We start from the raw sequence: 19,448 nt of genomic DNA on the forward strand, positions 1-19,448 counted from the left end.
TGGGATTCGATTCCTATTCCAGTATTTTTCATATGAGAGTAATGTGGCACAGTAATCTATTTCATGGTCACTGCTTAAAACATGAGTATTTCATTAGAAGTTGGAACTGTCAGTTCCATTACTCACTTCTAACTTGTGATTCCAAGAGCACAATGTTCTACCAAAAGAATGTGTGGAAAATATGGTCATATTGGTATGGGCATCAAATATGTGTTGGATCTTCTAAATCCAAACACAATTTTTACTTTTTACTTCAAATTTTCTATTGATGGGTTCTACACAGCCACATATATAACATGAACTGTACACTTATTTATTACAAGCCCATGCCCTTTTAACTTTAGACTGTAGATTTTAAAAGTGTAATTCTAGATCCTTCTCCAAATTGCTCCTAAATTGTAACACCAGCTCCTTCTCCAACATACATTTACAGCATATATTCCAATGGCTATCATGTCAAATCGTGCTATCTGTTATCAAATTTACATCATAGGATACAACAAATAGATATTATATATTCCATTCCAAGCAAACACTCAGACAACATAATTTTTCCTACTCTGGGGAGGCGAAGATTTGTAGATCTCCTCACCTAGCATGTTTATCTTTTCGAGCATTAGTAACTTCTCAGTCTCGAGTTGTAACATGTAATCCTCCTGGACATCTTCTACAGTTTCTATGTCATTCAAAATCAGTGATAAGGCTTCAAGATCCCCATCCTTTATTTGGGTTCGAAGCTTGGTTATTATTTGTCTCATCTGCTTAATCACATTATCATAAAACAATGACACATTAGGTGAGTAGCAAGCTTACAGCTCCTAAAAAAATAGGCCATGATACTCAGACAAAATACTTCATGGTGCACTTAAACTGACATTTGATAGTCATACTTAATAATAAAAATTATGGTATTCCAATGGTGATACTGAAAGCTTCACACAAATGTAGAAGAATGGAATAAAAAAAAAAATATCAGCCTGATCTAGAATACTTCCTACATCAAAGATCAAAATTTCCCTGAAATTGCATTAGAATAAACATCCATGTTACAGACTATTATTTTTAATTTTTATCTTCACTTCTTCAGGAGAGAGGGGGTTGTGTGTCATTCACCATTCTGTGTTCCAAATAAAATTCAGTATCAAAGGACTGTAATAATTTAAATGGGAAGTCGTAGAATTATTGATAAAAAACCATCTCTTTATGCTAGAATCATGGTTCTGCTGAATTAACGTTTCTTTTTCACAAATCGTCATATAACAAAACTGTACCTAATAAATGTTAAGACTCATCCTGATTTGTCTTACAAGTTCATAATGAAACACCCAGAAATAATTGGCAATCATGGACCATCAAATCATAATGCGGTTAAAAATAACAGGTGGTGCAAGGAAGTTCCAAAATATGCGATAAAGTTACCTGAACAGAAATTTGATTTGCTTTGCTTAAGTCTGAAGTATTAGAATCCAAACTGGATTTCTTCTGTAGTTCTGGAACCTTTCTTGTTATTTGGATATGGATCTCCCCCCTCTTCACCCCTTGGAGAGGTATCCACTTGTCAGCTGTCTCATTTGGAAGCAATCCCTTGTACTCTACAATACAATCACCTATACTTGATGTTGGTAGTAAGGCATTGTGATCTTTAACATGCAACATTAATGGGCTACCATCCTCAGTGAACTCTAAGGTCTGGTTCCATTGAGGATTCAGTGTTTTATATATAACCTGCACAGCCATGCACAACTGGGAGTGACTACGAAAACTTTAAGATAATTAAAAAATGGAAAAAAGAGCTAGTGGATTGATTTGCACATACAGATACAGTAACCATTTTAGGTTAGAAAATACCTACAATGCGGAAAAAAAAAGACGACAGTAACTTCCCACTCAGCTTTTCTCAATATTGGCATCAACCATCACTGGTAAATTGGTAGTGCCAAGGTACAGAACATGAAAGAAAAATCCAAAGAAGAGAAGAAGACAGGAAAGAAGAATAATACATGAAGGACTACAACATAAGGCAACCAAGAAGATGTCCCCAAAGTTTCAAAGTATACATCATCCCTCTAGTCAGGTGCAATTGCAAGAATAGTACCATGTAGGAATATAAAGGTATACATAGAACTTTATGTATTTATGTCTTTAGTTGTAATATACAGCACTGTAAGGGCATACTTGTAATGTTCTACTCACACACACACACCCACACACACACACCCATATATATATATATGGTGATATCGTTTGGGTTACTAACCAACAGTCTTTTCCCCTGTATCTTCTTCTTCTTCTTACTCCACCAACTGGAACTGGTTTTCCATCTTACCAGTTCTGGTCCTTCCCTAATAGATTTAGTGCACAACTCTTAACTTGGTATAAGAGCAAGGGAAGTTTTGAGAGTTGAACCAGATTCTGTTCTTCTCCTCCCTGCAACCCCAAGAACTGAGCAAGGCAGTAGGTTCTAGAGCTCTAAGAGGAATGTCCAACCAACTAAGAATGAAGTAAAGGATTGATACTATGGCAAAGACCAATCGAAGGTAATCTGTCCTGCAAACCAGAGTACTGCTTGGTCAAGGAAGAAGTTGTTTTCTTCTCCCCCCCCCCTTTTGAGGAAGGAGATCAGTCAGCTGGTATTGCCCAAGGGTCATCTCAATAATATATGGGTTTCATTTGAATGGAGTTGCAGCTGCTGTCCGCAACTCAGAATTGTGAAGGGGCTATTACAGTTGGAATTTAGGAGATGAATACGAGAAACGAAGAAGGGAGAAGATGAGAGAAGAAGAGAGAAGAAGTAGAAGAAGAAGAACACAAAGAAAGAGAGGAGAGTGAGTTCAGTGGAATGTTGTGTGTTGGAGAGATGGCTCCTCCACACCTATATTACTTCATTAATAATATGAAAGAAATTATAAGTAAAAAACGAAAATTGCTATATAAGGCAACTAGTTAACAAACTAGTTCCTAAATTAACCTTAATACAGAAACTATAACACTCCACCCTCAAGCTGGAGAATAAATGTCATGCATTCCCAGCGTGAATAATAGAGTACCAAACTGAAGAGAAATAAGCCCTTTGGTGAAGATGTCCGCCAATTGATCACCAGTCTTCACAAAAGGAGCACAAATGCAGCCAGAGTCTATCTTCTCCTTGATGAAGTGCCGGTCCACTTCGACGTGCTTTGTGCTGTTGTGTTGCCCCGGATTGTGAGCAATGCTTATAGCTGCCTTTGATGATAAACTCATTTACCTTATTGTTACTAGAATTGACATATTTTTTTCTGTTGGAGTTATTAGTCAGTTTATGGAGTCACCTAAGAAGACTCACTGGGAGACATCATGTCAAATTTCAAAGAATCTTAAGGGTGCTCCAGGAAAGGAGCTCATCTACCGGCCTCATCATCATATTGATATAGTTGGCTATTTTAATACGGTCTGAACTGGTGTTGACGGTGATAAGAGATCTACCACAGATTACTGTACATTCATTGATGGAAATCTTGACACATGGAGAAGCAAGAAGCAGACGATTATGGCTAGATCCAATGCTGAGGTTGAGTATAGGGCCATGGCTCATACAACAGCCGAGTTGATGTGGTTGAAGTCATTGCTTCAATACTTGGGATTTTCTGGTTTGTAAACCTATGGAGGTGCTCTGTGATAATCAAGTTGCTATCTACATTACTAGCAACCCAGTGTTTCATGAAAAGACCAAACACATTGAAGTTGATTGTCACTTTGTGAGGGATGCAATTATGAGGAAGCTGATTGATACTCCATTGGTTTCTTCTATAGATCAGTTGGATGATATGTTTAGTTGTTTACCAAGCCTTTGTTCAGTCCTGCTTTCCAGAAAGTCAATTCCAAGCTGGGCATGGGTGATGTATATGCTTCAGCTTGAGGGTGAGTGTGAAGTTATCACATTGATATTTCTGTACTGTGTGAGTAGGTTTTATGGTTTTATTTATGGTCTTTACTCTATAGCAATGTAGTAAGGGTATACTTGTCTCTATCTATTTTCCTTACACTATATGGTAGTCTAACCGGCATGGGTGATCCCTCTTTCTCTTCTTCTCCTCCTATCTTCTCTTTCTCTTCTTGGGCTAACACTGGTTTCCCTATTTGATATTGCTTCACAACCAACTTCCCAGGTATGCCTTGTACGTAGTCTGAGATCAGTGGACCAACAGAGTCCTTTGCTGGAGGTTCGAGCAGTCTAAATTCCAGCATGTTTACTTCAGAGAGTTCTAATGCTTAAATTTCAATTGTTAAGTTAGATAATACAAACTATCTGGACTAGGCACATTCTGTGAGATTGACCTCGAGAAGTAGAGGGCAACTAAGATATATCAATAGAGAGATTAAAAAACCTTCTAGTCTTTTCTAGGATCCTACTTATCCAAAGTGGGAGATGGATAATTCTGATGTTATGACATGGTTGATCTTCTCCATGTGACCTGAAGTAGGATGACACTTGATGCCTAAGGAAATGACCAAAGAGATCTGGAATAGTGTTACCCGAACGTTTGATAGGGTTGGTGACTCTGCTAAAGTCTGTCATCACCTACAGAAGATCATTAATATGAAACAAGGAGAGAAGTCTATCTCTAAATATTATAAAATGACTGGTCTCTAGGAAGCATATGATCACTCCAAACTCCAAAGACATTTAACTATCTAACCCGGAATATGAAGCTAAAGTTTATTAGATTTTTGAGAAGGAATGTACTATTTGGTGGTCTGAATTCGGAATATGAACCTATCAGGGTGGTACTTGCAGAGTGAAGAGACAGGAAAAGTGTCATGGAAATAAAATCTGCTCTAGCCTCGGCTTCATCGAAGAACTGGCGTGGTGGAAGTCGAGGTAGAAATGGTGGTAGGGGACACACTAATGAGACATGTTGGAACCTACATGATCATCCATTCCAATATTCCTCTGGGGGAGCCAGAGGTAGAAAAACAGGTGGAGCCCAGGCTCACGCAGTGGCTGTTGACTGTGTGATTCCCATTTCCTCGGCGGCAGTCCTTGATACTAGGACCCTTACTCAAGAGGATATTGAAACCTTTCATAGGGTTATGGTGGTGCTTCTCCTTTAACCTCCTCTTCATTTGCCTCGTACCACCTCTTCCTCCTCGTGGATCATTAAATCAGGCGCAACTGAGCCCATGACTGGTATGTCTCAGCTTTTTTATTCCCATTCTGTCAGTTCCGACAGAGATAAGGTTAGAGTTGTTAATGGGTCTTTTTCCTCCATTTCTAATAGAGGTAGTGTGCATGTCACATCTAACATCCTTCTTGATTCTGTCCTTCATGTCCCAAATTTTGCTACTAACCTTCTCTCTGTTAGTCACCTTACAAAATCCTTGAACTGTAGTGTTACCTTTTTTCCTTCATATTGCTTGTTTCAGGAACTGGTGACAAGGAGGGTTATTGGCAGTGAACATGAGAAGAAGTGACTCTTATCTGCTTGATTCTATACTGGCCCATCTGCTTGGAGTGAAAGAAGCTCAGATGTTTTTGTGTAGAAGTAGTGAAAGTAGCTTTGTTGCCAATGTGATGTTATGGCATCAGCATTTGGGTCACCCATCCTTTGTTGCAATGAGAAAACAGCTACCTCATTTGTATAGTGTTATTTCTAGTACCAATTTTTTCATGTGATTCATGTCATTTTACGAAGCATTGTAGAACTTACTATCCTTCCAATGGTCATAAAAGTAAGACTCCATTCCATATTGTTCATTCTAATGTCTGGGAACGTACTCCTACTACTTATTTGTTTAGGTATAGATATTTTGTTACCTTTATTGACGATCATTCTTGTACTACTTGGGTTTGTCTGGTTAAACACAAAACTGATGTGTGCACTACTTTCATGACTTTTTATCATATGGTATCCACCTAAATTGAAACAAGAGTTAAAATTGTTCAATCTAATGGGGAAGGGGGTGAATACATGTTTGGGGGCTACAAGCATTCTCTATCAGCTTGCTTATGTTAATATCCCTCAAGAAATGGTGTAGCTATAAGGAAGAAGCACCACTTGATGGAAATCACTAGAAGTTTGTTGTTTTGTATGCATGTCTCCAAGACTTTTTGGTCTGAAGCTTTACTCACTATAATCTTTCTAATGAATCGTACTCCATCTTGTATCTTTGGGTCCAATCTTCATTAAAGGTTTTACTCTCTACGTCTTCTAACTTTCTTATCCCCCCAAAAGTGTTTGGTTGCATCTGCTATGTCATGTTTGCAAATCTGAGTGTAGCAAACTTGATCCCCGAGCCTTTAAATGTTTTTTCTTGGGCTACTCTTCAACTAAAAAGGGCGTACCCAGTGCACGAGGCTCCCGCCACTGCGGCGTCTGAGGAGGTTCATAATGTACCCAGCCTTACCCCTGCTACTCTTCAACCAAAAAAAGGGTATAATTGCTACCATCCTCCTTCCCGAAAAAGACTCATATCTATGGATGTCAACTTCTTTGAATCTGTTCCTTTCCTTCTTCTTCAGTGACACTTTTCAGGGGAGAGTCGAGATGAAGAGGTGATCCAACATTCACTCTCTTTTGATATGGGTAAGCATAGAGTAGAAGCTGTGAAAGAAGTTGGAACTAATAAAAAATGTGAAGTAGGGGTAGTTGTGGATAGACACAAGGTGACAAGGGAAAGAGAGAACCCTGGAGGAACTAAAGAAAAGGAGTTACTTAAATACAAAAGGAGAGTAAAGTAGACCTATCGAGAACAATCTTTTGATCCTCAACCTAATCCAGGTAATATTCCTATTTATTTCCCTAAGTTAGATATTCCAATTGTGGTCGAAAAAGGAAAAAGGTCTTGCACAAACCCTATTGCCAAGTTAATATACTATGACTCTAACAGGTCATGCATATTCAATTGCCTTATTCTCAATCACTATTCCTAAAATTGTTGCTTAAACTATGGCTAATCCTCAATGGAAGGCAACTATGTGTGAAGAGATGAGGGCCCTTGAGATTTATGGTACTTGGGCATGTATAAGGCTAAACTGGTGGTCAAGGGATATAGCCAAGCGTATGGAGTTGACTATCAATAGACATTTGCTCCAATTACAAAACTGAACTCCATTAAAATGCTCCTATCCCTAGCAGTGCCAGGACTGGCCTTTATACCAATTCGATGTGAAGAATGCATTCTTCCATGGGGATTTAGCAGTCGAGGTATACATGCAAACTCCACCTGGTTTCAAATTCACCACAGCCGTAAATAAAGTGTTTCGCACAAGAAGGCTTTATGGTCTGAAACTGTAATCAAAGGCTTGTTGACAGATTTAGACAAGCTATGATAAGAGATGAATAAACTCAAAGCCAGGTTGGTCATACTTTGTTCATCAAACATGACAAGAGCAAAATAACTACTTTTATTGTCTATATGGATGATATCATTGTGATAGGAAATGACCAAGAAGAGGTGTAGAGACTAAATACCTACTTTGCATAACAATTTGAAATCAAAGACCTTGGCACCCTAAAGCATTTTTTTGGGAACTGAAGTGGCAACATCCTAAGGTATTTTTTTGGGAATTGAAGTGGTAAGATCCAATAGAGGAATCAACATCTGTCAGATGAAGTATCCAGTGGACTTATTGAAAGAGACAAGAATGTTGGGTTGTAAACCTGTTGGCTCCCCAATTGACCAGAATCACAAGTTATAGGAAGATAAGGGCCTTTCATTGATTGATGCAAGGAGGTATCAAAGGCTGGTGGGAGAATTGATTTATCTTTCCCTCACATGCCCTGACATTGCATATGCAGTTGGTGTAATAAGACAATTTATGCATGCTCCCCGAACAAGACATATGGAAGAAGTTTTGCATATCCTTGGGTATCTTAAGTCCAATCCTAGAAAGGGGGGGGGGGGGGGGTTGTTCACTAAACATAATCACCTGAGGATTGAAGCTTACACTGATGCAGACTGGGTATCTATGATTGATAGGATGCACTTCACAATACCGCACATTTGTGGCTAGGAACTTAGCACTTGGAGAAGTAAAAAGCAGTCAGTTGTGGCTAGATCAAGTGCTGAAGCTGCTGAGTTCAGGACCATGGCACATGGAATTTGTGAGGTCTATGATTAAAGTGGCTAGTGCAAGAGTTCGGACTTAAGGTTGATGGCTCAATGAGACTCTATTGTGATAACAAAACTGCTATAAGTATAGCTCATTACCCAGTCCAACATCACAGTATAAAGCATGTTGAAGTTGATCGTCATTTCATGTTAAAAAAAAAACAGAAAAGATTATGGGTGTGTTTGTACACCATTTGCCAAGGTTGGAGATCAACTTGCAGATATGCTAACAAAAAGAGTTAATTTTCAACCGTTTCATTCTCTTCTAGGCAAGTTGGGAATGCACGACTACTATTCCGCAAACCTAAGGGAGAGTGTTAGAATAGTAGGGGTATGAAGGTATACATATAACTATGTATATGTTTTCATTTGTAATATCTAGCATTGTAAGGGGCATACTTGTAATTTTCTACTCATATATTGTTGAATTCCGTGAATACTGGCTTAGTCAGTGCAGTTACAGCCATGCTTTATTTATAATATGATAGAGAACATTCTAGAATAGGTACAAGGACATAATTACCCCTAGGACAATTTCACCCCTGAACCCATATTACAACACTCCCCCTCAAGTTGGTGCATACATGTCAAACATGCCCAACTTGCTAATTATAGGACAAAACAACTTGTTATTAAGTCCTTTGGTAAGAATATCAGCCAGCTGCTCACAAGACTGGATGAATGGAATACAAATTACTCCTTGCTCAAATATTTCCTTGATAAAATGCCGGTCAATCTCAACATCTTTGGTACGGTCATGTTGGACCGGGTTATGGGCAATGCTGATTGCAGACTTGTTGTCACAGTAGAGTCGCATAGGAAGATCAGCACCTAGACCCAAATCTTGAAGAAGACCCTTGAGCCAGAGAAGTTCACATATACCTTGTGCCATAGCTCTAAACTCAGCTTCAGCACTAGATCGAGCCACCACTGCTTGTTTCTTGCTTCTCCACGTAGTTAAATTTCCTCAAACAAAGGTGCAATATCCGGATGTTGATTTTCTATCATCAGGGCTGCCTGCTCAATCTGCATTAGTGTAGGCCTCTATCCGGAGATGACTATGTGGAGAATACAAGATTCCTTTTCCAGGAGATGTCTTTAGGTACCTCAGTATCCTATATGCTGCCTCCAAGTGAGAGGAGTGAGGGTCATGCATGAATTGACTCACGACACTCACAGCAAATGTAATGTCTGGTCGGGTATGGGAGAGATATATCAACCGACCAACTAATCTCTGATAACTACCCTTATCCACAGGGACACCTTCCTTGTTCTTCAAGTGTGTGTTGGGCTCAAGAGGAGTATTTGCCGGTTTACAACCAAACATCCCTGTATCACTCAACAGGTCAAGAGTATATTTTCTCTGAGAAAGAGATATGCCCTTGGTTGAATAGGCAACCTCAATCCCCAAGAAATACTGTAACCTTCCCAAATCTTTGACTTTAAATTTGGTGCCCAGATAAGTCTTCCAACTTCTGAATTTCTTCTGCATCACTTCCTGTTATCACTATGTCATCTACATAAATGCTCAAAATTGTGACATGCTGTCCCACCCTTTTTACAAACAACGTGTGATCAGCATTGTCTGTTTATAGCTATTTGCAACCATGGCTTTATGAAAGCGACAAACCAAGCCCTCGGCGACTGCTTTAGGCCATATAAGGCCTTCTTCAACTTGCATACCTTTCCCTGAGTCTCTGGAGTAGCAAAGCCAGGAAGTATTTCCATGTAAACATCCTCTTCTAATTCTCCATGCAAAAAGGCATTCTTCACATCAAGTTGTTGGAGATCCTATCCTTGATTCACAGCACAAGAAATGATGACTCTCACCGTATTCATCTTTGCCACAGGAGCAAAGGTCTCTTGATAGTCAATTCTTTGGGTTTGGGTGAACCCTTTTGCAACTAATCTTACTATCTATCTCTCTACTAAACCATCTGATTTGTGCTTTACAATGAAGACCCATTTGCAGCCAACAGGTTTCTTTCCTGGTGGAGGAATCACCAAATCCCAAGTCTGATTTTTCTGAAGGGCATGCATTTCTTCATTCATTGCATCTTTCCATTTCTGCTCAGCCATTGCTTCCTGCCAATTGTTAGGGAAAGTAACAGAGGATAATGAACATACAAAGGCATGGAATGAAGGAGTTAGAGAATTGTATGACAAAATTGGAAATTGGATGTTGTGTACAACTCCGATTTGGTTTCCGAATAGCAATGGGTAAATCAAAACTAGGATTAGAGAAAAGTTTACCAGGGAGATGATTAGGAGTAGGACTTGGAGCAGGTACTGATTGTGTAGGAGCAGTGGTGGTGGTCTCTTTGTGCCAAGTTCTATGAGGTGGAAAATTCATTCCCTGAGAGTACGTCTTCAATTATTTCAATTCTCTAGACTCCCCCTGGACCGTTTGTTGCCCATTTTGTCCTAGTTCTTGTTAGTTGTTACTACTGATTAGTAATCCCATCCTCCAATTCAACATAATCTTCCTCTATAGTAGGCACATTAACATCCAGAGGAGCAATCAACGGGACCTCTTCATCACTTAGAATCTCCCCCTAGAGAGGTACCGACAATGTAAAGTAGGCTTCAGATTCCCGAAAGACCACATCCATGGTGACAAACAATTACCGAGTAAGAGGATGATAGCATTTATACCCCTTCTGGGTAGCCTAGTAGCCAAGAAAAACACACTGGAGTCCTTTGGGGTAGAACTTCCAGTGAACATGGTGATTTCGGGCAAACACCACACAAACAAATACTTTGGGAGGCACAACAAAGGTGGAGGATCCCAACAAAATTTCCAAAGGGCAGCGGCCTCCTAAGACTCTGGAAGGAAGCCGATTTATCAAATATGTGGCCGTAAGAACTGCATCGCCCCAGAAACGAGGAGGAACAACCATAGCAAACATGAGGGAGCGAGCCACCTCCAACAAATGTCGGTTCTTGTGCTCAGCAACCCCATTTTGAGTAGGAACGTCCACACTAGAGGTCTGATGAATAATTCCATGGGAATCCAAATAGGAGCGAAAGGTACCATCCATATACTCCTTGCCGTTGTTAGACCGTAAAATCTTCACCTTGGCATCGAATTGGGTTTGGACCATCTTAAGAAATAAAGTGAAACAAGTAAATACATCACTCTTTTTTTGTTTTTGTTTTTTTTAACCCGAATATTACCTGGGACCCGGGCCAACCCCTAGAGTTTTATTAATAAACCAAAATGGTAAAAAAATACAAGGGGGGGATATTCCACCTTACCCCGACCCAAGAAGCTGAACAAGCTCTCAAAAAAACTCAAACAAATCCATTCCCAGCCCCATACAACTTGGAAGAAAAAAATGAGCACTACTTTCTAAGAACAGGCAGTCTAGCCTTGTCCTCCCTTAGAATAACCTGTAAAATTCCCAGTGGTAGGTTGCCTCGGTGGAAATTGATAGAAGACCCTGAGTCACAGGCAAGATTAGCCAACCAATCAGCCGCCTTGTTACTTTCTCTATAAGCAAAGGTCACATTAGACCGGGTTGCAGAAACTAAAGCTAAGGCCTCTCAAAACCAGTACCAACCCTTCCACAAGTTGCATCTCCTGAGGTGAATCATTCTAACAATGGAAGCGGAGTCTGAGTTTACCACCAAATCAAAAATACCTAACTCCTTGCACAGAAACAAACCATCCCTTAAAGCTCTTAATTCAGCAACTGAGTTAGTGCAAGCACCATAGTAGTTAGAAAAAGCTGCCAAGACAACACCATTCAAGTCCCTAATGACCCCTCCACCCCCTCCATTGCCCGGATTACCTCTACAAGCACCATCCACTTTAAGCTTCACCGAAGCGAAAGGCGTACACCAATATACTGGGTGACGACGTTTCAGCCTGGGGGTGGGCGCCGAGAGACCGAAACATTGCAGAATTAACCCATCTCTAGAGGACCCCAAGCGCCTAACCTTAGGGGGGAGCGGAAGGCCTTTCACCTAGGCTTTAATGCACTCAACTATTGAGCCAGCAGTGCGCACGCTTTCCCCGTGTCTTCTATTGTTTCTTTTTTCCAAAGTTCCCAGACGATCAGAGAAGGCAAGATCCCAGTAATATAGGCACTTAGGCTTTCGCAACTTACCGATTCCTACAAAGAGAAACCCGACTTCTGGTATCCTTTGAGGGAAGAACAGCAATGTCAAAGATATGTGAAAAATAACCCCAAACCTTGGAGGCCATGCCACCAAAAACCGGGCAATGATCTGTTGTCTCCCTCCTTGGATTCCCGCAACAACTGCATTTGGAGGCTAGGAGAATACCAATCGACATCGAAGACTCATCTGTGGGGATCCTTCCATTAAAGAGCTGCCAAGTAAAAAAGGCCACTTTCAAGGGCAAGGATTGATTCCAGATCCATTTCGCATAGGAAACCCCAGGCGACACACACCGCACTTCATTCCATGCCGATTTAGTTGTGAAACAACCATCACTAGTAGGGGTTCAAACCAAAACATCATCTCTATCTATAAGAGTAAACTTACCAAGAGATGTGCTACTTCTTACCTCAGCTGAATCAATGAGACTCAAGATGCCCTGCCTCCAAGTGCCACCTTCCTCCAGTGCATCCTTGACACACAGCGCCGTATCAACCTGAAGCTCGTTGTCAACATGGTCAATCAGAGGGCTAGCCCCAGCCCAATTATCAAGCCAAAAAGAAATATTTTCAAAGCCAATTAACCATCTTGACCTATCCAGCAAGAACTCCTTATACACTAGGGTATTTCTCCAAGACTTCGAACCAGCCCCAAGTGAACCAGCCAAGGCAACTTGAATATTTTTAAAGAACTTTGCCTTGAAGAAATCACTCCACAACGAATGGTCAGAAAGAACTCTCCAAAGGCCCTTTAGCCTAAGAGAGAGGCCAACATCCTCCATGAGCCTAATCCCCAATCCACCTTCATCAAGTGGCCTGCAAACCTTCCGTTAGCTCACCCAGTGCCTGCGCTTACCCCATTCCGAATTACCCCAAAGAAAGTCTGCAAAAATTCCATAAAGCCTACGAATGACCGCCTTAGGTGGATCCAGCGTGGCGATAACATGTATGGGAATAAAAGAGAGAACATGTTTTAAGAGCGTTACATGCCCCCCCGAAAATAAGAGCCTCCCCTTCTAACCTGCCACCTTGTTTCTTATTTTTCAACAAGACCATCAAAGAAACAAATTTTGAGTCTTCCAGAGTAGAGTAGAGCCCCCAAATAGATTATCGGGAGAGACTTCCTAGTGAACCCAGTAACCGACTCCACTATACGAGCTCTAGCCATCGAGACCTTGTCTCCCAACACAAAACAACTTTTTTGCCTGTTGACCAGTTGTCCCGAAAACCCATTATTTGCTTAAGAGAGCTCTTTAGACCCCTGGTAAAGATAATGGTGTCATCTGCAAATAAGCAATGAGAGATACCAGAGCACTCTCTCGGTAGCTTAAAAAAGGATGCATGTCCCTTAACAAACAAGCTTTTGATGCCTCTGCTGAGAACCTCCTCCGCCAATATAAAGAGGGCAGGAGATAAAGGATCCCCATGCCTCACTCCCCTGGTAGACTTGAAGAAACCCGATTGGCTGCCCCCCAAAACAATAGAGAACCAACAATTCTCCACAATCTTCCTGATTAAGTTGATCCAGGCATCGGCAAAGCCAAATTTTGAGAGGACCAACCAAAGAAACTTCCATTCAAGACGGTCATAAGCCTTTGCCATATCAAGTTTGAGAATCATATTGCCCCCCTAACCTTCCTGTTTAAGTCCTGAGCAACTTCTTGGACAATGGAAATATTATCATGTATACCTGCCCTGTACAAAAGCACCTTGCTCTTCCGCTACTAAGCAGGGGAGCAACCCTGCCAGCCTAGAGACAATGATTTTGGCAATAATTTTATAAGAAAAATTGCGTAGGCTTATAGGCCAAAAACCAGTCAATACCTCAAGGTTGTCCTTTTTAGAAATAAGCACCAGATTGGCAGAAGTAAAGCTTCTAGGAAGAACACCAGCCTCAAAGAAGTCCTTGATAGCAGCCCAGACATCATTGCAAACAATCTCCCAGCAAGTCGTGAAAAAGTGCCCAGAGAAACCATCTGGGCCCGGAACACTATCGGCTGAAAGAGAGAAAACTGCCCCCTTTACCTCCTCCAAAGTGGGGAGCAACAGAAGAGAAGAATTTTTAGCTTCAATCACCACCTTGAGAATCAAAGACAGCAGCTCTTCATCTACCACATTGTTAAGAGTACTTAGTTTCAGGGGTATATTTGTACTTAGACACTTACTTATGTATTTTATGTGCTATTTGTATTAGGCTAAGGGCCTGAGTGTAATTAGATATTCTTCTCAATATAAGGCTGTTTGTCTCAAGTTGAGAGACATAACAGATTACACCAAATCGTGTTTGAACTTTGCCTCCCTTGGAGCTTTTCTTCTCTCTTCTCTTTCTCCTCTAAAACCTAACATGGTATCAGAGCACTTTCTTTCTGGAGTTTGAAGGTTGTGGAAGGCTGGAGTAAGCTGCAATCTCCTTGTTCTTGCTGGTTTGCGAAGGAAACCTTGGGGTATCTTCACCAAGCTTCTCCTTCCTTGTTTGACAACCAAATAGGGAGCAACCAGATGCTCTAGCATCGTTTGGAAGTCTTCTTCCTTATCATTTGATCCTCTCAAGTCTGCTGGTAGCATCAGAGGAGAGAATCTGAGTTTCGGCTAGACAGTTTTTCTCCCGGTTACGCGTCGATCTCTTGGAGTGATCCAGCTCTTAGTTTGAGCTTTGTTTGCTGCTTTCTTTGGGCCATACAGCATCGTTTTTGGGTAAGGAAGACTTACCCTTGTTGCTCCGCTGCTGTTTGCTGCTTCGTTTGGGTTTTACAAGCCTTTTTTCAGTTTTTCTGGTCTCTGTTTTTGCCGTTTTCTTGCTTTGTGTTCAAGGAGCGAGTGGCTGTGGTTGAAATCTTGTTGTTTGGACTTATTAAGCATTTGATTTGAGTTAAATATGGGTGACAAAAATGAGGAAACAGCCTTGCCTTTGTCTGTAGACCCACTTGCTGCATCATCCTCTGTCCCTTCATATGAGAACCCCAATGTGCAGCTTCCCATTGTCAAGTTGGACAATACCAATTACCTAGATTGGTTTCGATCCATGAAACTGATCCTTAGGTGTAGGGGAAAGATGGGGTACATAAATGGCAGCATCAAGGCACCTCTTCCTACCGATCAAGGGTATTCCAAATGGGACACTGAGAACTCACTGGTGATGGCCTGGCTTCTTTTCTTAATGAAGCCTGAGATTGGACGGAGGTTTATGGGTAAAGAGACTGCCAAAGATATTTGGAACAGTGTAGCCCGTATCTTTGATCATGTTGGAGACTCTACAAAGGTGTACCAACTTCTCCAACAGATTGTTAGCCTACGCCAGGGTGATAGAAGCATCTCTGACTACTATTGTCTTGTTGTGGGCCTGTGGAAGGAGTATGATCACTATAGAGATCTTCAGTTGTGTCCTGATGATGAAGTCAAGGTACACAGGTTGTTTGAGAAGGAGAGGATACTATTTCTTCTTGGTGGCCTGAATCCTGAATTTGAGCCCCTAAGGGTACAAATCCTTGGCCGACCTAGTCTTCCCTCACTGGAGGAGGTGTGTGGATATCTACAGAGTGAAGAAACCCGTAGGGGTGCCATGGAGACTAGTATCAACACCACTATTGAGCGCTCTGCTCTTGTTTCTTCCATCCCTCAGGACTCCACTAAGGGAGCTGATAAGGGGGCTGCTAAGGGGTCTTCGAAGAGCCGATTCTTATGTGACCATTGTGGTAAAATTGGACATACGAAGGACTTGTTGGGATCTCCATGGGAAGCCCCACCTGGTTCCACTGGGGGAAGGGACACAGAAGAAGGGGCCTAAGGCTCATGTTGGGGTGTCATTGAAGCTGATTCATCCTCTCTTTCCCCAGCTGACATTGCTGCCTTTCGCCGGGTTGTAGCCCACCTGGACAGTTCACCTGCAGCTCCTACTTCTACTGCGCACTACAGGCCTCTTCCTCCTCCGGCATCACACCTTGGGTTATTGACTCGGGCGCCACGGATCATATGACTGGTAGGTCCCAGCTGTATAATTCCTACTCTGTTTGTTCTGGGAAAGATAAGGTAAAAATTGCCGATGGTACATTCTCTTCCATCTCTGGTAAGGAAGATATCCATGTTACACCTTGCTTACCCCTGAAGTCTGTTTTTCATGTTCCCAACTTTGCTACTAACCTTCTTTCCGTTAGCCAATTGACTAAATCTTTGAACTGCTTTGTCACCTTCTTTCCTACCCATTGTCTTTTTCAGGATTTGGTGACGAGGAAGGTGATTGGCAGTGGTCATGAAGCTGATGGCTTATATGTTTTGGAGACTGGTGCTTCCTCTGTTGTACAACCTCAATCCTATGTTTGTGGGCTAGAAGGTGGACGTACTCAAGAGGATATTTTGCTTTGGCATCGTCGGTTGGGACACCCTTCTTTTTCTATTATGAGGAAACAGTTACCTCATTTGTTTACTTCCTTTCCAGTCTCTCATGTTTTTCATTGTGAACCTTGTCTATTTGCCAAAAGTTGTAAAACAGTTTATACATCCAATGGTAATAGATCTACTTCACCTTTTCATCTTATACATACTGATGTTTGGGGGCCTTCCCCTGTTACCTCTTTGCGTGGCTTCCACTACTTTGTCTCTTTTATTGATGATTATTCTCGGGTTACTTGGGTGTACTTGTTGAAACATAAAAGTGATGTCCATGTTGCATTTACAAATTTCTATGAGTTAGTGTATACCCAATTTCAAACCCGGATCCAAATTGTTCGTTCTGACAAAGGTGGGGAGTATATGTATAGTGGTTTGGAAACCTTTTTCTCTGACCATGGCATTATTCATCAGGTGGCCCGTGTTGATACCCCACAACAAAATGGGGTGGCTGAAAGAAAAAATCGCCACCTTCTTGAAGTGGCTAGGTCCCTTTGGTTTACCATGCATGTTCCCAAAACTTTTTGGTCTGATGCTCTACTCACTGCTGTCTTTCTTATTAATCGCATGCCGTCTAGTGTCTTACAATTTCAAGTTCCTCTTGATGTCCTACCCTCACGATCGTCTTCATTCTCTCTCCCTCCAAAGGTGTTTGGTTGTATTTGTTATGTACATGTTAGCAAATCTGCCCGCACTAAATTGGATCCTAAGGCTCTGAAGTGCATCTTTCTTGGGTATTCCTCCACCTCCAAAGGATATAAATGCTATCATCCTCCCACTCGTCGGTGGCTTCTCTCCAGAGATGTCCGTTTCTTTGAAACCATACCTTTTTTTCAGTCACCTCTTCAGGGGGAGTGTTCATCGCTTGGTGGTGGTATTGCAGGTGAAGAGGTTCCCGAGTCTGCCTCACTTCCTATCTCCTATCCTGTTCCTATTTCACCTTTTCAGATTGACAAGGGAAAGAGACCTTTTCAGATTGACAAGGGAAAGAGACCTTTTCAGATTGACAAGGGAAAGAGAAGTTCTGTTGAGGGGGAACCTTGTATAGAGAATGTAGTTGAGGGGGAGCATCCTTTTGTACAGGGGAACAGAGAACAGGGGGAGCTACTGGTGTATACGAAGGAATGGAGAAATCCTACTTCATGGCTGCCTATAAAGAAGACCTGCCAAAATCCTTCTTCATCACCTCATCCTGAGTCTCCATCCATCGAGACAGGTATACCTTCTTCTACTCCTATATCCTCAGACTTGGACCTTCCTATTGCCCACCACAAGGGAACTCGGGCATGTACTAATCCCATTGCCAAGTTTGTTTCCTATGATTCTATTTCCCTTACAGGTATAGCTTTCTCTGTGGCTATCTCCTCCATATCTATTCCCAAGAATGCAACAGAGGCTATGGCAGATCCAAAATGGAGAGAAGCAATGAACACAGAGATGTTGGCACTTGAGAAGAATCATACTTGGAACCTTGTTGAGCTCCCTAAAGGGAGAGTCCCTGTTGGGTGCAGATGGGTATTCACAGTCAAGTTCAAGTCTGATGGTACCGTGGAGAGATATAAGGCAAGACTTGTCGCTAAGGGTTATACACATGTGTATGGCATTGACTTTCAGGAAACCTTTGCTCCAGTGGCCAAGCACAACTCTATCCGGGTACTTCTCTCAATGGCAGCAAATCTTGATTGGCTTTTGTACCAACTGGATGTGAAGAATGCATTCTTACATGGTGACCTAGAAGAAGAAGTGTATATGCATCCTCCTCCGGGGTTCAAGCATACTGGTGACAGTGGGAAAGTGTGTCGTCTTAGGAAGGCTCTTTATGGACTCATACAGTCTCCTAAGGCTTGGTTTGAAAGATTTAGACAAGCTCTCCTGTAAAACGGATATACTCAAAGTCAAGCTGATCACACATTGTTTATACAAAGGAAGGACAGCACTATTACGGCTCTTATTGTTTATGTTGATGACATTGTGGTCACGGGAAATAGTGAAGCCGAAATCTCCAAAGCTTAAACTTTACTTGTCTCGACAGTTTGAGATCAAGGACCTCAGTCCATTGAAGTATTTCCTGGGGATTGAGGTTTCTAGATCCAAGCATGGGATCAATGTTTGTCAAAGGAAGTTTGTTCTTGATCTTCTTACAGAGACAGGCTACTTGGGATGTAAACCAGTCTCCTCCCCCTTTGAGCAGAATCACAGACTAGGGGAAGATTGTGGTGAACCGCTTGTGGATGCTGAAAAATACCAGAGATTAGTAGGCAAGTTAATCTACCTTTCCCTCACCAGATCTGACATTACCTATGCTGTGGGAGTGGTGAGTCAGTTTATGCATGCACCTACGGTGGGACATCTTGATGCAGTTTACAGGATCCTCAGGTACTTGAAGTCATGTCCTGGAAAGGGTCTTCTCTTTTCTAGGAATGGTAACTTGAGAATTGAAGTATATACAGATGCAGATTGGGCCGGGTCTATTTCTAATAGAAGGTCCACCTCCAGATACTGTACATTTGTTGGGGGAAACTTAGTCACCTGGAGAAGCAAGAAGCAACCTGTGGTAGCTAGGTCAAGTGCTGAAGCAGAATTTAGGGCCATGGCTCATGGTGTGTGTGAAATCTTGTGGTTGAAGAAACTTGTCCAAGAATTGGGGTTTGAGGCGACGAACCTATGAGTCTATCTTTGTGACAACAAGGCAGCCATAAGTATTGCACATAATCCGGTCCAACATGACCGGACAAAGCATGTTGAGGTTGACAGGCACTTCATCAAGGAGAAGATAGAGTCTAAGACTATTTGTACCCCTTTTGTGAAGACAAGTGAACAAGTGGCAGACATATTCACCAAAGGACTTAG

The 19,448-nt window shown here is 41.7% G+C and overlaps 1 protein-coding gene across 2 annotated transcripts in view; it reads right to left on the minus strand.

Annotated features, from left to right (window-relative positions):
- Window positions 1–414: 414 nt before the first annotated feature.
- Window positions 415–19,448, minus strand: part of LOC122664392 (synaptotagmin-5) — a 66,994-nt gene continuing 47,960 nt past the window's right edge. For both annotated transcript variants that reach the window (XM_043860186.1, XM_043860185.1), the window contains exons 13-14: window positions 1,420–1,725; window positions 415–758 (exon numbers count right to left, since the gene is read on the minus strand). In XM_043860186.1, coding sequence (XP_043716121.1) covers window positions 537–758; window positions 1,420–1,725 — 528 coding nt within the window. In that variant the 3' untranslated portion in view covers window positions 415–536. The remainder of the gene's footprint in view (window positions 759–1,419; window positions 1,726–19,448) is intronic.

This window comes from Telopea speciosissima, chromosome 6 (genome assembly GCF_018873765.1).
Source record: "Telopea speciosissima isolate NSW1024214 ecotype Mountain lineage chromosome 6, Tspe_v1, whole genome shotgun sequence".
Taxonomy (NCBI): domain Eukaryota; kingdom Viridiplantae; phylum Streptophyta; class Magnoliopsida; order Proteales; family Proteaceae; genus Telopea; species Telopea speciosissima.